Below are 24613 nucleotides of genomic sequence, written 5' to 3'. Positions count from 1 at the left end.
GAAACCAACGTCATTTTACTTTCTATGCAGTTTTTGGAGCCATCCGATATCGTACGACCTTGTCGTTGTGGATGAGCTACTTGCCTGACAGCGCCACTACTGTTGACCACCGAACTTCTGTCGTCATCCACACCGAACATCAAAAATGGTGTCAAGTGCAACTCAAACCACACCCATAGTGCTGCGTTTTATCTGTCATTTGCAACCGATCACATTTACGCTAAGAAGCTTATATCGCCATCTATTGGTCTTACTTTCGGTTTTTTACGTTTTTCCATGCTCAATAATACGCTGTTCAGATTTAATGTCATTCTGAGCAGTCATCCTCTTTTTACAGCGTTTTGAAACCGGAACTTTAGTTACCGACATCGTGTATGCTTGATACTAAATATTCAACTTAGGTTAATAAACCTAAGAAAAATACTATTGGAGAGGTTACGAAAATTTTTTGAAAATGGAAAAACCATAACTGGTGCCTCAAACACTGCTAGACAGTATACAGGGTGGTCCATTGATAGTGACCGGACCAAATATCTCACGAAATAAGCATCAAAAGAAAAACTTACAAAGAACGAAACTCGTCAAGCTTGAAAGGGGAAAATAGATGGCTTTATGGTTGGCCCGCTAGATGGCGCTGCCATACGTCAAACGGACATCAACTGCGTTTTTTTTTTTTAATAGGAACCCCCATTTTTTATTACATACTCGTGTAGTACGTAAAGAAATATGAATGATTTAGTTGGATCACTTTTTTCACTTTGTGATAGATGGCGCTGTAATAGTCACAAACATATGGCTCACAATTTTAGACGAACAGTTGGTAACAGGTAGGTTTTTAAAATTAAAATAGAGAACGTACGTACGTTTGAACATTTTATTTCGGTTGTTCCAATGTGATACATGCACCTTTGTGAACTTATTTCTGAGAACGCATGCTGTTACAGCGTGAGTACCTGTAAATACCACATTAATGCAATAAATGCTCAAAATGATGTCTGTCAGCCTCAATGCATTTGGCAATACGTGTAACGACATTCCTCCCAACAGCGAGTAGTTTGCCTTCCGTAATGTTCGCACATGCATTGACAATGCGCTCAGGCATGGTGTCAGGCGTTGTAGGTGGATCGCGATAGCAAATATCCTTCAACTTTCCCCACAGAAAGAAATCCGTGGACGTCAGATCCGGTGAACGCGCGGGCCATGGTGTGGTGCTTCGACGACCAATCCACCTGTCACGAAATATGCTATTCAATACAGCTTCAACCGCACGCGAGCTATGTGCCGGACATCCATCATGTTGGAAGTACACCGCCATTCTGTCATGCAGTGAAACATCTTGTAGTAACAGCGGAAGAACATTACGTAGGAAATCAGCATACATTGCACCATTTAGATTGCCATCGATAAAATGGGGGCCAATTATCCTTCCTCCCATAATGCCGCACCATACGTTAACCCGCCAAGGTAGCTGATGTTCCACTTGTCGCAACCATCGTGGATTTTTCGTTGCCCAATAGTGCATATTACGCCGGTTTACGTTACCGCTTTTGGTGAATGACGCTTCGTCGCAAAATAGAACGCGTGCAAAAAATATGTCATCGTCCCGTAATTTCTCTTGTGCCCAGTAGCAGAACTGTACATGACGTTCAATGTCGCCGCCATGCGATTCTTGGTGCTTAGAAATACGGTATGAGAGCAATCGATGTTGATGTAGCATTCTCAACACCGACGTTTTTGAGATTACCGATTCTCGAGCAGTTTGTCTGCTACTGACGTGCGGATTAGCCGCGACAACAGCTAGAACACCTACTTGGGCATCATCATTTGTTGCAGGTCGTGGTTGACGTTTCACATGTGGCTGAACACTTCCTGTTTCCTTAAAAAACGTAACTATCCGCCGGACGGTCCGGACACTTGGATGATATCGTCCAGGATACCGAGCAGCATACATAGCACACGCCCGTTGGGCACTTATATCACAATAGCCATACATCAACACGATATCGACCTTTCCCGCAATTGCTAAACGGTCCATTTTAACACAGGTAATGTATCACGAAGCAAATACCGTCCGCATTGGCGGAATGTTTCGTGATACAACGTACTTATAGGTTTGTGACCACGTAACTAGTGGGTCTAGGGGTAGCGACTTTGATTCATAATCAAAAACATCTTCGGTCCCGAGTTCTATCCCCGCCACTGCCTAAGTTTTGATAAATAATCAGCGTTGGCGGCCGAAGACTTCCGGCATAAGAAGTCAGCCTCATTCTGCCAACGGCCTTGTCAAAGAGGGCGGAGGAGCGGATAGGGGCTCAGGGCACTCTCTTGTCCTAGGGGTGGGAAATTGCCCCTAAAGGCGGAAGAATCAGCAATGATCAACGACATGAGGATGCAGAAGGCAATGGAAACCACTGCATTAAAGACACGTAACATGTATCCACAGGACATGTGGCCTGTAATTGAAGAAGTGTCATGATGAACTCTCCATTGGCAAAAGATTCCGGAATAGTCCCCCATTCGGATCTCAGGTAGGGGACTGCCAAGGGGGAGGTTACCATGAGAAAAAGATTGAATAATCAACGAAAGGATAACGTTCTACGAGTCGGGGCGTGGAATGTCAGAAGCTTGAACGTGGTAGGGAAACTAGAAAATCTGAAAATGGAAATGCAAAGGCTCAATCTAGATATAGTAGGGGTCAGCGAAGTGAAGTGGAAGGAAGACAAGGATTTCTGGTCAGATGAGTATCGGGTAATATCAACAGCACCAGAAAATGGTACAACAGGTGTAGGATTCGTTATGAATAGGAAGGTAGGGCAGAGGGTGTGTTACAGTGAACAGTTCAGTGACAGGGTTGTTCTAATCAGAATCGACAGCAGACCAACACCGACAACGATAGTTCAGGTATACATGCCGACGTCGCAAGCTGAAGATGAACAGATAGAGAAAGTGTATGAGGATATTGAAAGGGTAATGCAGTATGTAAAGGGGGGCGAAAATCTAACAATCATGGGCGACTGGAATGCAGTTGTAGGGGAAGGAGTAGAAGAAAAGGTTACAGCAGAATATGGGCTTGGGACAAGGAATAAAAGAGGAGATAGACTAATTGAGTTCTGTAACAAGTTTCAGCTAGTAATAGCGAAAACCCTGTTCAAGAATCACAAGAGGAGGAAATATACTTGGAAAAGGCCGGGAGATACGGGAAGATTTCAATTAGATTACATCATGGTCAGACAGAGGTTCCGAAATCAGATACTGGATTGTAAGGCGTACCCAGGAGCAGATATAGACTCAGATCACAATATAGTAGTGATGAAGAGTAGGCTGAAGTTCAAGACATTAGTCAGAAAGAATCAATACGCAAAGAAGTGGAATACGGAAGTACTAAGGAATGACGAGATACGTTTGAAGTTCTCTAAGGCTATAGATACAGCAATAAGGAATAGCGCAATAGGCAGTACAGTTGAAGAGGAATGGACATCTCTAAAAAGGGCCATCACAGAAGTTGGGAAGGAAAACATAGGTACAAAGAAGGTAGCTGCGAAGAAACCATGGGTAACAGAAGAAATACTTCAGTTGATTGATGAAAGGAGGAAGTACAAACATGTTCCGGGAAAATCAGGAATACAGAAATACAAGTCGCTGAGAAATGAAATAAATAGGAAGTGCAGGGAAGCTAAGACAAAATGGCTGCAGGAAAAAGTATGAAGACTTCGAAAAAGATATGATTGTCGGAAGGACAGACTCAGCATACAGGAAAGTCAAGCCGGCCGCGGTGGTCTCGCGGTTCTAGGCGCTCAGTCCGGAGCCGCGCGACTGCTACGGTCGCAGGTTCGAATCCTGCCTCGGGCGTGGATGTGTGTGATGTCCTTAGGTTAGCTAGGTTTAAGTAGTTCTAAGTTCTAGGGGACTGATGACCACAGATGTTAAGTCCCATAGTGCTCAGAGCCAGGAAAGTCAAAACAACCTTTGGTGACATTAAAAGCAACGGTGGTAACATTAAGAGTGCAACGGGAATTCGACTGTTAAATGCAGAGGAGAGAGCAGATAGGTGGGAGGAATACATTGAAAGCCTCTATGAGGGTGAAGATTTGTCTGATGTGATAGAAGAAGAAACAGGAGTCGATTTAGAAGAGATAGGGGATCCAGTATTAGAATCGGAATTTAAAAGAGCTTTGGAGGACTTACGGTCAAATAAGGCAAAAGGATAGATAACATTCCATCAGAATTTCTAAAATCATTGGGGGAAGTGGCAACAAAACGACTATTCACGTTGGTGTGTAGAATATATGAGTCTGGCGATATACCATCTGACTTTCGGAAAAGCATCATCCACTCAATTCCGAAGACGGCAAGAGCTGACAAGTGCGAGAATTATCGCACAATCAGCTTAACTGCTCATGCATCGAAGCTGCTTACAAGAATAATATACAGAAGAATGGAAAAGAAAATTGAGAATGCGCTAGGTGACGATCAGTTTGGCTTTAGGAAAAGTAAAGGGACGAGAGAGGCAATTCTGACGTTACGGCTAATAATGGAAGCAAGGCTAAAGAAAAATCAGGACACTTTCATAGGATTTGTCGACCTGGAAAAAGCGTTCGACAATATAAAATGGTGCAAGCTGTTCGAGATTCTGAAAAAAGTAGGGGTAAGCTATAGGGAGAGACGGGTCATATACAGTATGTACAACAACCAAGAGGGAAGAATAAGAGTGGACGATCAAGAACGAAGTGCTCGTATTAAGAAGGGTGTAAGACAAGGCTGTAGCCTTTCGCCCCTACTCCTCAATCTGTACATCGAGGAAGCAATGATGGAAATAAAAGAAAGGTTCAGAAGTGGAATTAAAATACAAGGTGAAAGGATATCAATGATACGATTCGCTGATGACTTTGCTATCCTGAGTGAAAGTGAAGAAGAATTAAATGATCTGCTGAACGGAATGAACAGTCCAATGAGTACACAGTATGGTTTGAGAGTAAATCGGAGAAAGACGAAGGTAATGAGAAGTAGTAGAAATGAGAACAGCGAGAAACTTAACATCAGGATTGATGGTCACGAAGTCAGTGAAGTTAAGGAATTCTGCTACCTAGACAGTAAAATAACCAATGATGGACGGAGCAAGGAGGACATCAAAAGCAGACTCGCTGTGGCAAAAAAGGCATTTCTGGCCAAGAGAAGTCTACTAATATCAAATACCGGCCTTAATTTGAGGAAGAAATTTCTGAGGATGTACGTCTGGAGTACATTGTATGGTAGTGAAACATGGACTGTGGGAAAACCGGAACAGAAGAGAATCGAAGCATTTGAGATGTGGTGCTATAGACGAATGTTGAAAATTAGGTGGACTGATAAGGTAAGGAATGAGGAGGTTCTACGGAGAGGAAAGGAATGTGTGGAAAACACTGATAAGGAGAATTGACAGGATGATAGGACATCTGCTAGGACATGAGGGAATGACTTCCATGGTACTAGAGGGACCTGTAGAGGGCAAAAACTGTAGAGGAAGACAGAGATTTGAATACATCAAGCAAATAATTGAGGACGTAGGTTGCAAGTGCTACTCTGAGATGAAGAGATTAGCACAGGAAAGTAATTCGTGGCGGGCCATATCAAACCAGTCAGTAGACTGATGACCAAAAAAAAAAAACGTTTGTGACTATTACAGTGCCATCTATCACAAATCGAAAAAAGTGGTCCAACTAAAACATTCGTATTTCTTTTCGCACTACACGAATATGTAATAAAAAATGGGGGTTCCTATTTAAGAAACGTAGTTGATATTCGTTTGACCTATGGCAGCGCCATTTAGCGGGCCAAACATAGCGCCATCTGGTTTCCCCCTTTAAGCTAAATGAGTTTCGTTCTTTGTAGTTTTTTCGTTTGATGCTTATTTCGTGAGATATTTGGCCTGGTCACTATCGAGGGACCACCCTGTAGATAATGTGAGCAATGTAGGGTCTTCCTGCGAGTTTGGGAGGTACCTCGGCAAGGCAATACAGTATGATAATTGCTCTATAGTGTAAGTTAGCACCTTGCTTCTGACAAACATCGCTGTCTCTCCGTAAGCCGTCACTGAACTGGGAGCGGCTGCTCTCGTGTTGACCTCTGCGGCCCGCTGGTACGTGCGTGCTGGCGCCGGGTGACAGAACGTTCCAGACGGCGCACATTTTTCTGCCTGTCGCGTTCTGTTGCGGCCGCCATTTCCGCAGCAGCTCGTGGCCTTCCGCAGGGCCGTGGCAAAATAAGCCGCTGCGTCCAGCATTCTACAAAGGTAACTGCTTCCGAATTTCTGCCAACACATTAATATCTGGAGCATTCTGCAGCTGCCTTCATTTGCTTGACGTTACTAACCAATTTTGATGAGGGATCTGTTAAGTTTTCTCAAGGTATTTGCGAGAAAGTATCATGCAGTTCTCTAAAAGCGATAGTAACATAAATCTTGATAGTGCCAGAATTTAAGGAGTAAAACGGGAGCACCAGAAAAATAATGAAAAGCGGCCATTTGCTGCCTGTGTTACACGGCCTGTAAAAGTAAGAAGCAACAATATCTAATATTTCGCGTTAGGAAGTATTTTACTTTTACAAAGTGCCATCAGAAAATGTTGTACAGCGAAACGATCAAAATAACAAGCTTTTGAAAACAGCCAGCTAAGAATAAAAAAATGGTTCAAATGGCTCTGGGCACTATGGGACTTAAAATGGTTCAAATGGCTCTGAGCACTATGGGACTTAACTTCCAAGGTCATCAGTCCCCTAGAACTTAGATCTACTTAAACCTAACTAACTTAAGGACATCACACACAGCCATGCCCAAGACAGGATTCGAACCTGCGACCGTAGCGGTCGCGCGGTTCCAGACTGAAGCGCCTAGAACCGCTCGACCACTATGGCCGACAGTTAAGAATAATTTCTTAACAAAGATGATATGCTGTCCATTGACCACTTTTACAGGGTTTACATAGAATATGCGAGCCCACTAATATTTATGGTTTTGTAAAAGATTTTCAGTAATTCAGGTAAGTTCATACTGATGCAGTTCTCCAAGCTCTTCTGCTGCTGAGACATCGTAGTTGTAGTTCATCGTATTCACTACACAAGGCAACTGTTTTCAGATAACTGTGCGTTGTAGGTAACAGATGATGAAGCACTTGTCCTCGCAGAAATTAGAACTATAAGGTGGGATTTACTATACTTTGACGCAGTGTAGTATGTGGTAGTTCACGTAATTTCTCACTATTCAGTTGTGTTACCTCTTTTGCGCTTTGCGTAGTTTGTCGTCTCCAGTTACTAGTTAAGTCAATTGCGTTACAAATAGCTCACATTCACTGTATGGGAGGGAATATTTTAGGGCATAAACTGTGTTCATAATATTGCATGAGAGCTCATGTGCAGTTTCCAAAGGATTAGCGGCTCATAAGGTGTCAATAGGTATTTGTTGAACAGGAAGTCGTTTTAGAATATTGTTTCCTGATGCGCTAAACATAGCTGCCTTAATATTGACTTACACAGGAGAACATTCATATTTTTATTATATAGCACTGACACAATTTTGAGAACTGGGCACATCCGTATTCTCGTTCAAGTGGGAGCGTATACCCGTCTTGAAAGACCCGGAAGTTAAAACAATGTAATAAACACCGCCAGTCGCGTTGATGTTGGTGTATGTGCGAATCATAGCATTCTGCACTATGTATAATGCATGAGGAACCTAGATGGTAAAATGACTTTTTGTCCAGCAAGAACGTACTGCCAAGTATGTAACGTATTATAAGAAATTTTATCCATTTCTTACAGTGTGATATACAGACGTCGTTGTCTGTTTCTGTAATATAATTATCAGCTGCCAGAGATGGTCCGGATAGACTGAAGCTAGTGTCACATTTCAGTGGTGTTCATACAGCAGCTGATGGTGCTTCAATTGATGTTATGCCGTCAGTTTTAAATAAGATCAACAATAAGTGTTTTCTTCGTTAAAAACTACTATCATAATATTAAAATTATTTCAAAGCTTAATACGTTACACATCACACCCTACCTGTCAACTAAGACAGAATGGTACTGGAGATTACGCATTATAGCTATATGTATGCGTGACAGAAAGAAATTTCAACCCTTCCATTTCAGATTTGTGTACGATATTTGTAATGTTTCAGCTGCTAGTAGAGTCTTCCTTAATTTCGTGGGGGAAACATTTAATGTTGATGGATATTAAGCATGCAGTTCCAAGTTGTCCAAAGCTGTAAGTCTGTTATGCGATATTCTTCCTATTACTAATTGATGTAACGTTATTAGAAAGGAAAACCAGTTACATTTAATAATTTCTCTCAACTCTTTTCAACTGTTTCATAAGATGGATCATTTCAGTATATGAGACAAACAGTACTGAAAAGTGCTTGAATTCACAGAATCATTCGACGATGTAGGTATATTCAAACATTAATATGTGGGTTATGTATTTACGTATTACAACCACCGGAATGCCAACAGAACTTAATAACGTCTCTTCCTGTATAGTTACACACAAAATGGTAGTTGATAATTATTTACCTGATCTTCAGTTAACTTGATTAGTAGGAACACACGTTCTGTTCTACAACCAGAACCTCAACAACACGTCGTACAGAGGAAAGAGTTAATCGCTTTGAAGTCATCGTGCTAATAAACATTAATTCACTCACATTAATTTTGTCACAATTAATGAGAGGGCGAGAAGTTCCTCGGCTTCATCATTTTAGAATATAAAGAATGCTCGAAGTAAGTAAGGATGAGCAGTCTTGATAAAGTCCGTAATTATTCAGAGTAAGCGATAACCGTCTAACATGGAACAAAATACGACATTCGTTGACATTAACCATGGTCTTCTTTCTTTCGGTGCTTGCTGAAAAAACTGGTGAGATATTGCGCCTTGCGCAGGACATTGTTTGTTTAATTTTTCCCAAACACGTTCCAGCACTTTTTGTGCTATCATTAGTGAAACTTTATTTTCCACTCCGATAATTGTCATGAAATAGTAACATTTGAATTTCTATTTAAAGCTGTTTATATTCATATAAAGAAGTGATAATTGAGCGTCAGATTTTGCACTGGTTCACTCGTGATACATCATAAACCACACATGGAGTTTACGCAAAATTTGCCACCTAATTATCACTCCTTTGCATGTACATAAATAACTTTAAGCTGCAATTCAGTGTCACTTAGTATTACAACTTTCAGACTGAAAAATGAACATTAACACTGAAGATAGCACAAAAAATGCTGAAACATGTTTGGGAAAAGTAAAAAAACAGTGACTTGTGTAAGAGGTAGTACTACACCACACGTGCGCTTGTTTTGGCTCTGAGCACTACGGGACTCAACTGCTGAGGTCATCAGTCCCCTGGAACTTAGAACTACTTAAACCCAACCAACCTAAGGACATGACACACATCCATGCCCGAGGCAGGATTCGAACCTGCGACCGTAGCGGTCTTGCGGTTCCAGACTGCAGCGCCTTTAACCGCACGGCCACTTCGGCCGGCTGCGCTTGTTATCCAAACAGCAAAATATTTCCGGGTTAAGATAGTCGCTGTTGCTACCAGGCAGAGAGCTGAAACAGGCGAACACTCGATTTTGTCTAGTGATCTATTTTGCTAGCCAAAGATGCTCATTTTGAAACGTTTTACGATCTGGCGTAGTGCTGTTGACAGACGATGCTGTTCTGAGAACATACATTTGCAACAGAAATTTAAACTCTCCTCTTAGATTCCTTGCTACATACATCCTCGGAAATTTCGACATACTCACATATAAACAGCAAAACATTTGTGACAGGCAAAGAATGTCTGCCTCACCACAGCCCCAGAAACTGCGATATATTCAGAGAGCTTCACTGCAAATTTAAACGCAACCAAAACCTCTCAGATAAACAAAAGCTAAACTATGTCAAAGTTAGCGTAAGGGGGGCTACGCGTGAAACGTTCAGTGAACTCGAAAGTAAAATTCTATGTACCGACTTGACAGAAAATCCTAGGAAGTTCTGGTCTTACGTTAAATCAGTAAGTCGCTCGAAACAGCATATCCAGACACTCCGGGATGATGATGGCATTGAAACAGAGGATGACACGCGTAAAGCTGAAATACTAAACACCTTTTTCCAAAGCTGTTTCACAGGGGAAGACCGCACTGCAGTTCCTTCTCTAAATCCTCGCACAAACGAAAAAATGACTGACATCGAAATAAGGGTCCAAGGAATAGAAAAGCAACTGGAATCACTCAACAGAGGAAAGTCCACTCGACCTGACGGGATACCAATTCGATTCTACACAGAGTACGCGAAAGAACTTGCCCCCCTTCTAACAGCCGTGTACCGCAAGTCTCTAGAGGAACGGAAGGTTCCAAATGATTGGTAAAGAGCACAGGTATTCCCAGTCTTCAAGAAGGGTCGTCGAGCAGATGCGCAAAACTATAGACCTATATCTCTGACGTCGATCTGTTACAGAATTTTAGAACATGTTTTTTGCTCGCGTATCATGTCGTTTCTGGACACCCAGGATCTACTCTGTCGGAATCAACATGGATTCCGGAAACAGCGATCGTCTGAGATCCAACTCGCTTTATTTGTTCATGAGACCCAGAAAATATTAGATACAGGCTCCCAGGTAGATGCTATTTTCCTTGACTTCCGGAAGGCGTTCTATACAGTTCCGCACTGTCGCCTGATAAAAAAGTAAGAGCCTACGGAATATCAGACTAGCTGTGTGGCTGGATTGAAGAGTTTTTAGCAAACAGAACACAGCATGTTGTTATCAATGGACAGACGTCTACAGACGTTAAAGTAACCTCTGGCGTGCCGCAGGGGAGTGTTAAGGGACCATTGCTTTTCACAATATATACAGGGTGTTACAAAAAGTGACGGCCGAACTTTCAGGAAACATTCCTCACACACAAATAAAGAAAAGATGTTATGTGGACATGTGTCCGGAAACGCTTCATTTCCATGTTACAGCTCATTTTAGTTTCGTCAGTATGTACTGTACTTCCTCGATTCACTGCCAGTTGGCCCAATTGAAGGAAGGTAATGTTGACTTCGGTGCTTGTGTTGACATGCGACTCATTGCTCTACAGTAGTAGCATCAAGCACATCAGTACGTAGCGTCAATAGGTTAGTGTTCATCACGAACGTGGTTTTGCAGTCGGTGCAATGTTTACAAAAGCGGAGTTGGCAGATGCCCATTTGATGTATGGATTAGCACGGGGCAATAGCCGTGGCGCGGTACGTTTGTATCGAGACAGATTTCCAGAACGAAGGTGTCCCAACAGGAAGACTTTCGAAGCAATTGATCGGCGTCCTAGGGAGCACAGAACATTCCAGCCTATGACTCGTGACTGGGGAAGACATAGAACGACGAGGACACCTGAATGGAGGAGGCAATTCTTCGTGCAGTTGACGATAACCCTAATGTCAGCGTCAGAGAAGTTGCTGCTGTACAAGGTAACGTTGACCACGTCACTGTATGGAGAGTGCAATGGGAGAACCAGTTGTTTCCGTACCATGTACAGCGTGTACAGGCACTATCAGCAGCTGATTGGCCTCCGCGGGTACACTTCTGCGAATGGTTCATCCAACAATGTGTCAATCCTCATTTCAGTGCAAATGTTCTCTTTACGGATGAGGCTTCATTCCAACGTGATCAAATTGTAAATTTTCACCATCAACATGTGTGGGCTGACGGAAATCCGCACGCAATTGTGCAATCACGTCATCAACACAGATTTTCTGTGAACGTTTGGGCAGGCATTGTTGGTGACGTCTTGATTGGGACTCATGTTCTTCCACCTACGCTCAATGGAGCACGTTATCATGATTTCATACGGGATACTTTACCTGTGCTGCTAGAACATGTGCCTTTACAAGTACGACACAACATGTGGTTCATGCACGATGGAGCTCCTGCACATTTCTGTCGAAGTGTTCGTACGCTTAACAACAGATTCAGTGACCGATGGATTGGTAGAGGCGGACCAATTCCATGGCCTCCACGCTCTCCTGACCTCAACCCTCTTGACTTTCATTTATGTGGGCATTTGAAAGCTCTTGTCTGCGCAACACCTTTACCAAATGTAGAGACTCTTCGTGCTCGTATTGTGGACGGCTGTGATACAATACGCCATTCTCCAGGGCTGTATCAGCGCATCAGGGATTCCATGCGACGGAGGGTGGATGCATGTATCCTCGCTAACGGAGGACATTTTGAACATTTCCTGTAACAAAGTGTTTGAAGTCACGCTGGTACGTTCTGTTGCCGTGTGTTTCCATTCCATGATTTATGTGATTTGAAGAGAAGTAATAAAATGAGCTCAAACATGGAAAGTAAGCGTTTCCGGACACATGTCCACTTAACATATTTTCTTTCTTTGTGTGTGAGGAATGTTTCCTGAAAGTTTGGCCGTACCTTTTTGTAACACCTTGTATAAATGACCTAGTAGGCAGTGTCGGAAGTTCCATGCGGCTTTTCGCGGATGATGCTGTAGTATACAGAGAAGTTGCAGCATTAGAAAATTGTAGCGAAGTGCAGGAAGATCTGCAGCGGATAGGCACTTGGCGCAGGGAGTGGCAACTGACCCTTAACATAGACAAATTTAATGTATTGCGAATACATAGAAAGAAGGATCCTTTACTGTATGATTATATGATAGCGGAACAAATATTAGTAGCAATTACTTCTGTAAAATATCTGTGAGTATACGTGCGCAACGATTTGAAGTGGAATGATCATATAAAATTAATTGTTGGTAAGGCGGGTACCAGGTTGAGATTCATTGGGAGAGTCCTTAGAAAATGTAGTCCATCAACAAAGGAGGTCGCTTACAAAACACTCGTTCGACCTATACTTGAGTATTGCTCATCAGTGTGGGATCCGTACCAGATCGGGTTGACGGAGGAGATAGAGAAGATCCAAAGAAGAGCGGCGTGTTTCGTCACAGGGTTATTTGGTAAGCGTGATAGCGTTACGGAGATGTTTAGCAAACTCAAGTGGCAGACTCTGCAAGAGAGGCGCTCTGCATCGCGGTGTAGCTTGCTGTCCAGGTTTCGAGTGGGTGCGTTTCTGGATGAGGTATCGAACATATTGCTTCCCCCTACTTATACCTCCCGAGGAGATCACGAATGTAAAATTAGAGAGATTCGAGCACGTACGGAGGCTTTCCGACAGTCGTTCTTCCCGCGAACCATACGCGACTGGAACAGAAAAGGGAGGTAATGACAGTGGCACGTAAAGTGCCCTCCGCCACACACCGTTGGGTGGCTTGCGGAGTATAAATGTAGATGTAGATGTAGAAATACAGTCAGATATTTGTGACAAGCAAGAAGTATAAATATCTTTCCATCTCGTTTCACTGGCAGCAATTTTAGTTGTATCTTTAAAATAAATGGTTCAAATGGCTCTGAGCACTATGGGACTTAACTGCGGAGGTCATCAGTCCCCTAGAACTTAGAACTACTTAAACCTAACTAACCTAAGGACATCACACACATCCATGCCCGAGGCAGGATTCGAACCTGCGACTGTAGCGGTCGCACGGTTCCAGACTGTAGCGCCTAGAACAGCTCGGCCACCCCGGCCGGCCTGTATTTTTACATTCCTGCCTAACCATACCATAGGAAATTGCGATATATTAGGAAAAATCAGCCAAATATTTGTGACAAGCAGGAAAACGAATATCACTGCAGGTCGTTTCACCCAGAGCAATTTCTTCCTTAATTTTGTAATCATGAGTCTGAAAACCGAATAAATCCCTTCCTGAGCGAGAACACTCTTACATGTAAACGACATCGAATATTGGGGAACGTACTTCTGTTACATGAGTAAGAAAGTCCCAGAACGTGTCATAAACGGAAAGATGAAAAATATTAGGACACAGCAGGACACAAAACTTCCTCCTTCCACTCCATATTTCACAGTCTTCGACACTGCTGCTTCGCTATCCCGAGAACTTGCAACCCCTGTTGTTCGTCTTAGAGTCTTTCGACGCTTTTACCTTTGATGCGTTATTACTGACACTTAATTATAAGAAATCGAGCCGAGATTAACGTTTCAGTTGCCTTGAAAAGGCGTACTGCCAGGTTATAATACAAAAACTGCGAAACACGACAAAGCAGTATGGCGCCCGTCGCACGGACGCATCGAGTGACGCGATATTTTGTCGTCACTTCCTAGCGAGCCGAGCGTGGCGCTCGCTTCTCCCGTTACAGAAGCTCTTGCTACAGAAGCCCTTTGGCTGAGTACCTGCTCATTGGCTTATAGCAGAGCGAGTCGCAGGCTGGGAAAGAATTTTATGTTCAGGACATAAAAACTCCTCCGCACAACTTCGTCAATATTGTTAATTAGGATGTTAGAGTTCGATGTAACGCGAATTATTATTGCCATCTCAGGATGATAATGCAACCATAATGTAATGTTCATTTTTTACTGTAAATTCAGTTATGTCACTAAGTCCTTACAACACACAACATTCGTATTCTTTCCACAATTCTCCAGATAAATGCAAGAAAACTTAAATATCCAGAATTTTATACACTTGATACATCCCAGCCAATAATAATATGTTGATACATCCTCGCAAGCTTGACCTGCAAACGATATTTCCCAGCTCTCGTGTGGGCAAGGTAAGCTTAGAGCCCGCAGCTTCGCCCGCATATGCTGTGAGGTCTACAGTGATTTTTTTGGTTTTTATTTAATCGAATTTTTATGTTTACTAATTGTAACACCTTATAAGATTTTCCCGCTAATTAAGGCCGTATGAGCTTGGACTTTACCGAATGTACATCTGACTAAAAAGTAATTCTGCTAGCTGGAGTCCAAAGTTTTTGTTAATTATGTCTTTTGGTTCTTGTGGAGATATTTCCACAGCAACTTTCACACCCTAACAAATAGTTCATCTACACCTACATACATACTCCGCAACCCACCATACGGTGCGTGGCGGAGGGTATCTCGTACCACAACTAGCATCTTCTCTCCCTGTTCCACTCCCAAACAGAACTAGGGAAAAATGACTGCCTATATGCCTCTGTACGAGCCCTACTCTCTCTTATCTTATCTTTGTGGTCTTTCCGCGAAATGTAAGTTGGCGGCAGTAAAATTGTACTGCAGTCAGCCTCAGATGCTGCTTCTCTAAATTTCCTCAGTAGCGATTCACGAAAAGAACGCCTCCTTTCCTCTAGAGACTCCCACCCGAGTTCCTGAAGCATTTCCGTAACACTCGCGTGATGATCAAACCTACCAATAACAAATCTAGTAGCCCGCCTCTGAATTGCTTCTATGTCCTCCCTCAATCCGACCTGTTAGGGATCCCAAACGCTCGAGCAGTCCTCAAGAATAGGTCGTATTAGTGTTTTATAAGCGGTCTCCTTTACAGATGAACCACATCTTCCCAAAATTCTACCAATGAACCGAAGACGACTATCCGCCTTCCCCACAATTGCCATTACATGCTTGTCCCACTTCATATCGCTCTACAATTCTATGCCCAAATATGTAATCGACGTGACTGTGTCAAGCGCTACACTACTAATGGAGTATTCAAACATTAGAGGATTCTTTTTCCTATTCATCTGCATTAATTTACATTTATCTATATTTAGAGTTATATCTAACCGAAAAGTGAAACACAAATGATCTGAAATTTAAGCTTTATATTTTTTAGTGTAACGGAATATTTTCTTAAAAATTTTCATCCCCTATTGCATTCTCTTAGGGGTTGAATTTCCAGAAACACTGAAATATGTATTTTGTAATTTCTAACTAAGAAGTCAAATAGCAATTGTCATAGATGTAGTCCTAAAATGTTTTAATAATTCTTTAGTAATTATTTATTTACAAAAAACTTGCACCCACTATTTCAGCCCCCACCCCCCCCAGAATTAAATTTCCAAAAATGCTTAAAAACGTGTTTCTTTGTTTCTGATCTAAAAACCACATAACAAATACGAATTTTCGTACGTCTAGTTTCAAAATTTCCTAGACAGCGACGATTTTCGAAAAAAAAACCTTCATCACCTATTTCATCTCCTAGGTGTTAGAATTTCGAAAACTCCCTTATTAAAAGACGCCTACAGTATAAGATCCAGACCTTCGCCATATTTCAAGTTTATATCCTTAGAATTTGGGCTGAACAATGATGCCTCAGTCAGTCAGGACGTTTCCGTTTGTATACAGAGATTACTGTATCACACATACGTCATGTGTTGTATACTGCCCCTGTTAGTGCTTGAGTGACGTTAGTGTTTGTTTCTCATTCCTGGGTACGTGAAAGTAAAATCTTTTTCTTAGTAAATATTCCAGAGAAGACAAAAACGTAAGGGAAACAGGCATTGTGAAACCTTACCTCCCTCACTCAAACGTTGTGTTCTGTATATCATGAAAGATGACCAGAGTACCGACAGAGCGGTGCAGTATAATAGCATGGAGACAAAGCAGACTTCAAACATCGTACTAGCATTACAGAGAGAAGCAACATTTTTACTTGCAATTAATAATGAAAATTTTGTGTTTTCTACAAATACAGCCCGCCATAGTGCATAACTTTTAAGAAAGTGTCGTTTAACAGCGCTGATTAACTTCACGCTGTTCTCGTAATGTATTCGTCAGCATAATTAACTGAGATCGAAGTGCGAGCTCTTTAAGGAGAGAAGCTTTCACCAAACTTATGGTTTCAGTATCATTACTACGATAAGAAAATGCAACTATAATGCATATGCCCATGTCCCAGAGTGCTTTGTGGGAAATGTAGACGTCTTACTGCATGCAACATGGAAATTTCAGAATATATTGCAAAGTGAATGCACTAACGCTACATTTCAGGCATTGCAGCACGCATCATATCAGTCACGTCGAAAGTCAAACTAAACAAGTCAAGAGTACGAAGAATACAGCCACATCTTATGAGTCAGTCAAAATATTGACAAAAAATGGTATTAACGTTCACAAACTTCTACAATACACTAAATTAATCTGTCAACAAAAAAATGAAAATTAGATTGCTCAGTAAAAATATCTGTAACCAAAAGTAAAAATTTGAATTTCGTTTTAATGATCTACTAACTACATATCAATAGCGACACAAAATTTGTTCCTTGAAATGACATAGATTTTTTGCGGCGAGCTCTAGTGCATGCCGTGTGGTGTAGTGAATAGCGTTCTGGTTGAGTAGCGTTCTGGGTCGGCGGTTCAAAACTCACCACCAACAATTATTTGTAACTTCGCAATTATCATTTGTGGAAAGTTCTTCAGATATGTTATAATGTTCGTATATCTGGAGTATAAATACTAACATAATGGAATATTGAATGTTTGCGTAAATTTCTGCACTCTCTGCTCTGCTCTGGCTGTATGCTGGTGTCAACAGCAAACGCACATGCAGTTCACTGACGACCCTCTTCGAATTCGAACCCGATCTTGGTTTAGACGTGACGCTGCTTCAGTGTCTTGAGAAAGAGGTACAGTTCAAAAAGTACTTTCAACATACATCGATTGCAAATAATGACTAATTCATGCAAGGACGGCCAGCAGTAGCAGTCGAGAGTGGTTTATGATAGCTTTTAATACAATTTATTTAAGATATACGTTACCTCTACCAATAAGACACAGAAGGAAATAGTAGTACAACTGGAAAATATATATAGCATGGTACTTTACTCATACAAGAAAAACTTTAAGCTACGATATATTCACACTGTTTTTTCGATAAATTTTTTATTTGAAATGAAAAATCACGAGGATTTATGAAATTTTACAAAACAGTGAAATTATTACCAGCAAAACATTACATATGTGCCAAAATTAATATAGTTTAGGCATGTAACCAACTGCAAGCTTCAAATATGGCACTGTTCTGGAGCTACATTTACTGACAAGTATCGTGTTTTGAAACTTAAGCTGGAATAAAAGAACATGCAGATGAGCGTGCTACTGTCTGACAGCAAAGTCATGATAGAGGGTACTGGAATGACCAATGAGATTCGCCTCTCAGTTTTACTCCTGCGCTTATGAGGCATCAGTGACTTTTATGTCAAGACAAACTGACAATGTTACATGCATACAACACACGTAAAAACGTTTTCTTTAACCAATAAATTCTGTGTATTGTCAGTGAAAGTATATATGATTATGTATGTTTTATGTACGTTTTAATGGTATCTTCCGTAATATCAGTATTGTAGCGAATTTTGATATTGTGAATGATGAATATTTGTACACTTCGTAACAGAAACATGAGTAGGGAAACTGGCGACACGTCGATAGCGTTTAATATATCAGCCGCGTGTCGGGCATGAACGGTCCGTTTGACAGGCGACACGACAAATGAGCTGTAGCTGAACACCAGCAGCACCGTCGTCGATCTGTTAACTTTCAAGGGCATCCTGTGCTTCCTAGGCAGCTGTGGACACAGCAGCGAAAGACAAGAGAGGCTATCGAAGTAATTAAAGGCCTCAAACAGAATGAACAGGAAGGATGTCTACCATTTAGCGAAGGCCTATCTTCGGCGATCCCAGTCCATCGGTCCGTGTATGTTCGCCAGCCAGAAGCTCCGTATGACCAGCATTCAACAGCATAAACGTGCTACCAAAGGAGAACTTCCGTGTGGTATCAACGTCTCACTGCAGGATGACGCTGCCTCAAAGTGCCACTTCGCTATTTGTTACCAATCACCTGCTAGAGTGGCATAGGCAGTAGCCTACCGTACAACCGCCTCCCCCACCCCTACCCCCTTTTATTAATCTCTACCTCGAACTGTCCAATGGCATCCCAGAATGTGACGTTGGTAGCAACTTGACAACTGATACGAGGCAATATACAGCGGAAGACCGTACCACAATCCAGCATTTTGTCGTCCTGAAGAGGACTGCTGCAAACGTCGGCATTTCAATCGCTTTAGTATTCCATACTGCCCGGGTCTAATATCCAGAATGACTTTTTTCAAAGCCCATGCTCTCGATGAGTCGAAACATCGGCGACGTTTCTTATTAAACGTGCGGGTGATCGTCTCATTGACCCACACATCCTTTCAAGAAAACTTAATGGACGAGGGAACCTTCGCTTGCTGCCAGGAGCTCTTCCGAGATTCCTTTAAGATGTTCCTCTGGTGCAGGTTGGGTGCTGTGGTACATGCGATCTGACTGAAGACATCCAACGCGACAGTTTGGTCCAATACTGATAGTCCGAGCAGGGCTTGTAGGTTGACTTCCGAGATCACCTGACCACAAACCCCCGGATTTTGCTGTTGGGATCTTCACAAAAGTGAAAAGTGAAAATAAAACGTTGATTTTGTTGAAGAACTGGAGTAGTGAACTGTATAGCGTTTACACAATATTCTGGTGGTGTTTAAAAGAATTTGTAATTCATTGAAGAGACAAGTACAGTATTGTATACAAATGTGACGAGCTCAAGTATAGCTCCTTCTTTAGAATCTGCAAGTGCAAAGTAGACTGTAACACGTTACGTGCTGCAGTGGTATCGTATTTATTGCTAAGGTAAGCGATGACAGAAAGTTGAGCTTAATTAGACTGGGACTCATTGTCAGTCGAAAAGTTAACATCTAAAATTCATTTGTATTAAATTGGACAACATTTCATAGTGAACTCAGTGGTGATTCATAACCAAACATTCCCATTTAAGCTGTAAACGATGTTCACGGGAACCTCTTTTCTTCGTATACTTAAAGCTGCGTCATTTTTTGCTATTAAGTACGACTTATCTTAGAAGCTAGGTTCAAGAAAGACAAAATTACATTTTAGGTATTTGTAGATAAAAGCTTTTGATAATGTTAACTGGATGCGCTGTTTGAAATACTGAAAATGTCAGTGATAAAAGATAGCCAATGAAAGGTTATGTGCACGTTCTACAGAATTAGATGGGCACACGAGAGACGAAAGGCACGAAAAGAAAGCTGTAGTGGAGAAGGGAGTAAGATGGTGTTGTAGCCCATCTCCGACGTTGTTCAGTGTGTATATGGAGGAAGCTGTTAAGGAAAGGAAGAAGTTCGGAAAGGCAATTAAAGTTCAGAAAGAAGAAAAACATCTTTGAGGTTTGCTAATGACATTTTAAATTTGTCAGAGACGGCAATGGACTTGAAAGAGCAGCTGATCGGAATGGAAACCGTACCGAAAAGATATTATAAGCTGAAAAGCAACCAGAGTAAAATAAGGGTAATTGAGTGCAATCGAATTAAACCGGGCGAGGCTGAGAGAATTTGGAATTGAGACATAAAAGTAGATGATCAGTTTTGCTTTCTGGTCAGCAACTTCGCTAAGGATTGCCGAATTGGGGAGCAGTGGCGTAGCGGGGATGGGAGTAGGAGGGGGAAGTGACGTCTATGATGCCCCTGACGCCACTTGCAGAGGGGCACCAAATGGATTTTCCGGAAAATATGTTATGATTAGAGTAAATTCTACATATTATATTACTATATCTGTGTCTGGACGGTAGGTGCCAATAAAGTGTAATGTCGTAGTCCAGGAGCCGAGGAAGGGAGGATGGGAGGAAGGACGGGGGGGAGGGGGGGAGGGGTGGGCGCTGGGCGTCAATAATGTGTCGTATCCCGGGCACCAGTTACGTTCGCTACGACACTGTTGGGGATAATATGAAAAGCAGACTGGCAGTAGCAATAAAATCAATTCTGAGAAAGAGAAATTGTTAACATTGAAGGTAAATCTAAGCCTTAGAAAATCTTTTCTGAAGGTATTTCTCTGGAGTGTAGTCCTGTAGGGATGTGTATCGTGGATAATAAATAGTTCGGACAAGAGGAGAATAGAAACTTTTGAAATGTGGTGCTACAGGAAAATATTGATAATTACATGGAATAACGAATGAGGAGGTTCCGAATCGAACTGGAGGAAAAGATATATGGCACAACTTGAGTATAAGAAAGGATCCTTTAATAGGACACAACTTGATGCAGCGCTTAATTGTAAATTTGGTAATTGAGAATCGAAGGAGTGCAAAAACTGTGGCGGGAGACCAAAGCTTGATTACAGTAAGCAAGTTCAAATGAAAGTGCGTTGTGGTAGTTACGCAGAAATGAAGAGGCCTGTCCAATATGGATTGGCGTGGAGAGTTGCATCAAACTAGTCTTCGAACCGAGGACAGCAATAACAAACCTATGGTGCACCCTGTATAACTTTTAGTGAGAACTAATTTCTGCGAGAAGGTGAAACAGTGTTGTCTAGGTGGTAATCTAAGCGCGTTTTGGAAGCATTGTAACAATTAAGCGACGCGTCAGGATGGTTTGAACTCGCGCCAGTAGAGGCGTCCACGGCCGCTTCGGCGCACCTGCTGCCTTCTCACGGTGTCGGCTGGTAAGACGCTGCGCGGCTGCGGCTGACGAAGCAGCACTTCAGCTGTGCCGTCCCTCTGGCCGCCCATCAACGCCTGGCCCAGGCGGACAGTCGCGAAGTACACCAGCTCCACGCTGCTCACCAGGCTCGCCCCCACGAACAGCCCGCACACGCCGCCAAAGTTACCTGGGAGAACCCAAGGATAAAATGATCAACTGGCGAATTATAAGCCTAACAAATTTGCATATTCAACTATGAGCGTTCATACAGACGTGGAGGAAGGAGGAGGATGTGTGGGGTTGCAGGGTATCTGTAAATAATGGCTCTCTCAAACAGTATTTTAGTAAAAGCGGATCTCCAGGTAGGTCAGTCCATTTCAGGCATGTTATTGAACACAAACCATTCTTTCACAGCTGCTGCTTTACAACATAGAACATAGTCACCCTGGTACAAACAATCATCGTCTCCGAACTGTTGCTCTACTGTATTTAACGCGCAATGCCGTAAAATTTATTCATATCCTTTAGCATTTACCGTTTTCTTAAGAGCAACATGCGAACTACATCCTAACAACGACAAACACCCCTATGTCATGGCACGAACTCCCCTGTCCCCTATGCATGACGGCATGTAACATTCTCCACTCATGGCCAAATCCAAACCGTTCCATCGGATTGCTAACGAGGGAAACATGATTTACGGCATCGAATCACTCGTTTCCAATCAACAGCTGTCCAGTGGCGCCATGCTTTCTGCCACGTCAAGGGTTGCTTAGCACTTTCAGCAGAGAGGAGCTGCCGGACAATTGTATCCCATTATTTTTAACCCACGCGTAGTCTCTGTGTTAGCTGGACTGCTGATAGCACTAAGGAACTCACGAGTGATCACTTCCGTTGTTTTTCGAGCTATTTTTTACAACCAACCTCCGCAAATCTCCACAGACGGTGTACGTCAGTGTGTTAGGTCAGCCTCGTCTTACTTTAGCTGTGGTCGTTCCTTCTCGTTTCCATTTCACACTCACATCACCAACAGTCGGCTTGGGCAGCGTTAGAAGAATTCAAATGTCCCTGATGGTTCTGTTACTCGGGAGATATCCAGTGACCAATCCACATTCGAAGTGACTGAGCCTACCTGGCCGACCCATTCTACCGTCACTGCTCCCCTATGACCACACAGCGCTCCCCGACTCCCTTTATATTGGCGTGTTCGCGTCGTGTGACAGTTTGTGGTCATGTGGAATAATCGGGTCTACTGCCGGATGTTTGTGTCGCTCTGGCACAATATTTCGGCCACGTAACTCGTTGCCTTCTTCAGGTGCTACCTGAGACTGCTGTGTTGGAGGATCTTGTCCAGTATTTATGCCCAGAGGGCGCTGGGTGCTCTCTTTGCCGTCCGCGCCCGCCTGGCGCTGCTTGTAATGTGTTGCCTCTTCCCCAGTGTTCCCTAGGACGTCCGCGCCCGATTTGGGCGCCATCTGTGGCATCTCTCTGAGGCCTGTCCTGTGTCGGGCGTTCCGTTCGCGGTCCGCGCCCGCCAGGTGCTGCTGCTGAGGTTTTTACCCCTCCCTGGTGCTCCCACGGACGTCCGCGCCTGGCTCGTCGACCATCTGTGGTTGTGGCAGTGGTCTGGGCCGGACCCGCATGTGGCGTTCCCTTCGTGGTCCGCGCCTGCTTGGCGCTGCTCCTGAGGTGTTGGCACTTCCCTGGTGCTCCGACCGACGTCCGCGCCTGCCTAGTCCACCATCTGCAGTTGTGGCAGCTTTCTGAGGCCCGTCTCGCGTCGGGGGCTCTGTTCGCGGTCCGCGCCCGCCTGGCGCTGCTTGTAAGGTGCTCCCTCGGACGTCTGCGCCCGACTTGGTCTCCATCTGTGGCAGCTCTCTGAGGCCTGTCCTTTGTTGGGCGCTCCATTCGCGGTCCGCGCCCGCCTGGTAGTGACTCCCAGAAGTGTACCTGTTGCAGCCTTCATCAGTTCGGTTGAGCAAGTCGTCAACACGCTACCTTCCAACGTGTCTGAAGAGATCCGCAGGGAGACCTGCAGGGCACTCACCAGGACGAAGCCCCACAAATCCAACATCTAGAGTGAGGAGAGGGTGGCACTCAGGCAGCTACGGGAGGATGACAGCATTGTAGTTCTGCCAGCTGATAAGGGTAACTCCACGGTCATCTTAAACAAGTTGGAGTATGATAGTAAGGTGCAACAACTTCTGGAAGACACTGCTTACAAACCACTAGATGGTGACCTCACTGACAAGGTGGACAAGAAGACCCAGAAGTTGCTGAAGGAGACAGGTCTACCTGAACAGGTCACCAAGAAGCTTTATCCCAAAGCACCTGTACCACTCAGACTCTATGGGCTCCCCAAGGTCCACAAGTAGGGGGTGCCTCTTCGACCTATTGTCAGTAACATTGGTGCAGCGACATACCTCACTGCACAATACCTGAAGAAGATATTGGCACCATATGTGGGCAAATGTGCACACCACATTCGAAACTTGGAGGACTTCCTACAACGGCTAAGGCAGCTACACATCGTGGACTCTGACATCATGGTCAGTTTCGATGTGGTGTCGCTCTTCACACGAGTGTCACTCACCGATTCACTCAATATCGTTGGAGAGAAGTTCGATGGCGCCCTGCTCAACCTGTTCAAGCATGTACTGACCTCAACATATTTTCTTTATGGGGGTCAATTTTATGAGCAAATGCAGGGAGTGGCAATGGGCAGCCCTTTATCACCAGTGGTAGCCAACCTTTTGATGGAAAGGTACGAAGAGGAGGCACTTGCATCAGCCACTTGCCAACCCAAGTGCTTTCTTAGGTATGTCGATGACACTTTTATCATTTGGCCCCATGGTAGGGAGAAGCTAGATGACCTTTTGGAACATCTAAATTCACGCCACCCAAGTATAAAATTTACTATGAAGCTAGAGAAGGATGGACAGCTCCCATTCTTGGATGTCCTGGTCAAGAGGAAGGCAGATGGCACTTTGGGGCACAGTGTGTATCGTAAGCCCACCCACACTGACATACCTTCAAGCCAGTAGCTGCCACCACCCGGCACAGAAGAATGGAGTCTTGAAAACATTAGTTCACAGGGCTCGAGCTCTGTCAGATATGGAAAGTCTGGCCACAGAGATAGAACATCTACACCTGGTGTTCAGCAGAAATGGATACTCCTCCACAGACATCCAAAGGGCACTTCGTACTACCAGTCAACCACAGGGTACACAAGAGGAGCCAGAGGAGGCGAAGAAGGTGGCATGCTTGCCATATGCTGGACCTATTTCTGCAAAGATCAGCA

At 43.4% G+C, this 24613-nt stretch overlaps 1 protein-coding gene across 1 annotated transcript in view; it reads right to left on the bottom strand.

Moving 5' to 3' along the window:
- Window positions 1–20777: 20777 nt before the first annotated feature.
- Window positions 20778–24613, bottom strand: part of LOC124557027 (sodium channel protein Nach-like) — a 220649-nt gene continuing 216813 nt past the window's right edge. Inside the window, exon 10 of the mRNA XM_047130894.1 lies at window positions 20778–21499. Coding sequence (XP_046986850.1) covers window positions 21255–21499 — 245 coding nt within the window. The 3' untranslated portion in view covers window positions 20778–21254. The remainder of the gene's footprint in view (window positions 21500–24613) is intronic.

Source organism: Schistocerca americana, chromosome 1, assembly GCF_021461395.2.
Source record: "Schistocerca americana isolate TAMUIC-IGC-003095 chromosome 1, iqSchAmer2.1, whole genome shotgun sequence".
Taxonomy (NCBI): Eukaryota; Metazoa; Arthropoda; class Insecta; order Orthoptera; family Acrididae; genus Schistocerca; species Schistocerca americana.
Note: the sequence above shows the minus strand (reverse complement) of the source record. Positions and strands in the feature narration are given on the sequence as shown.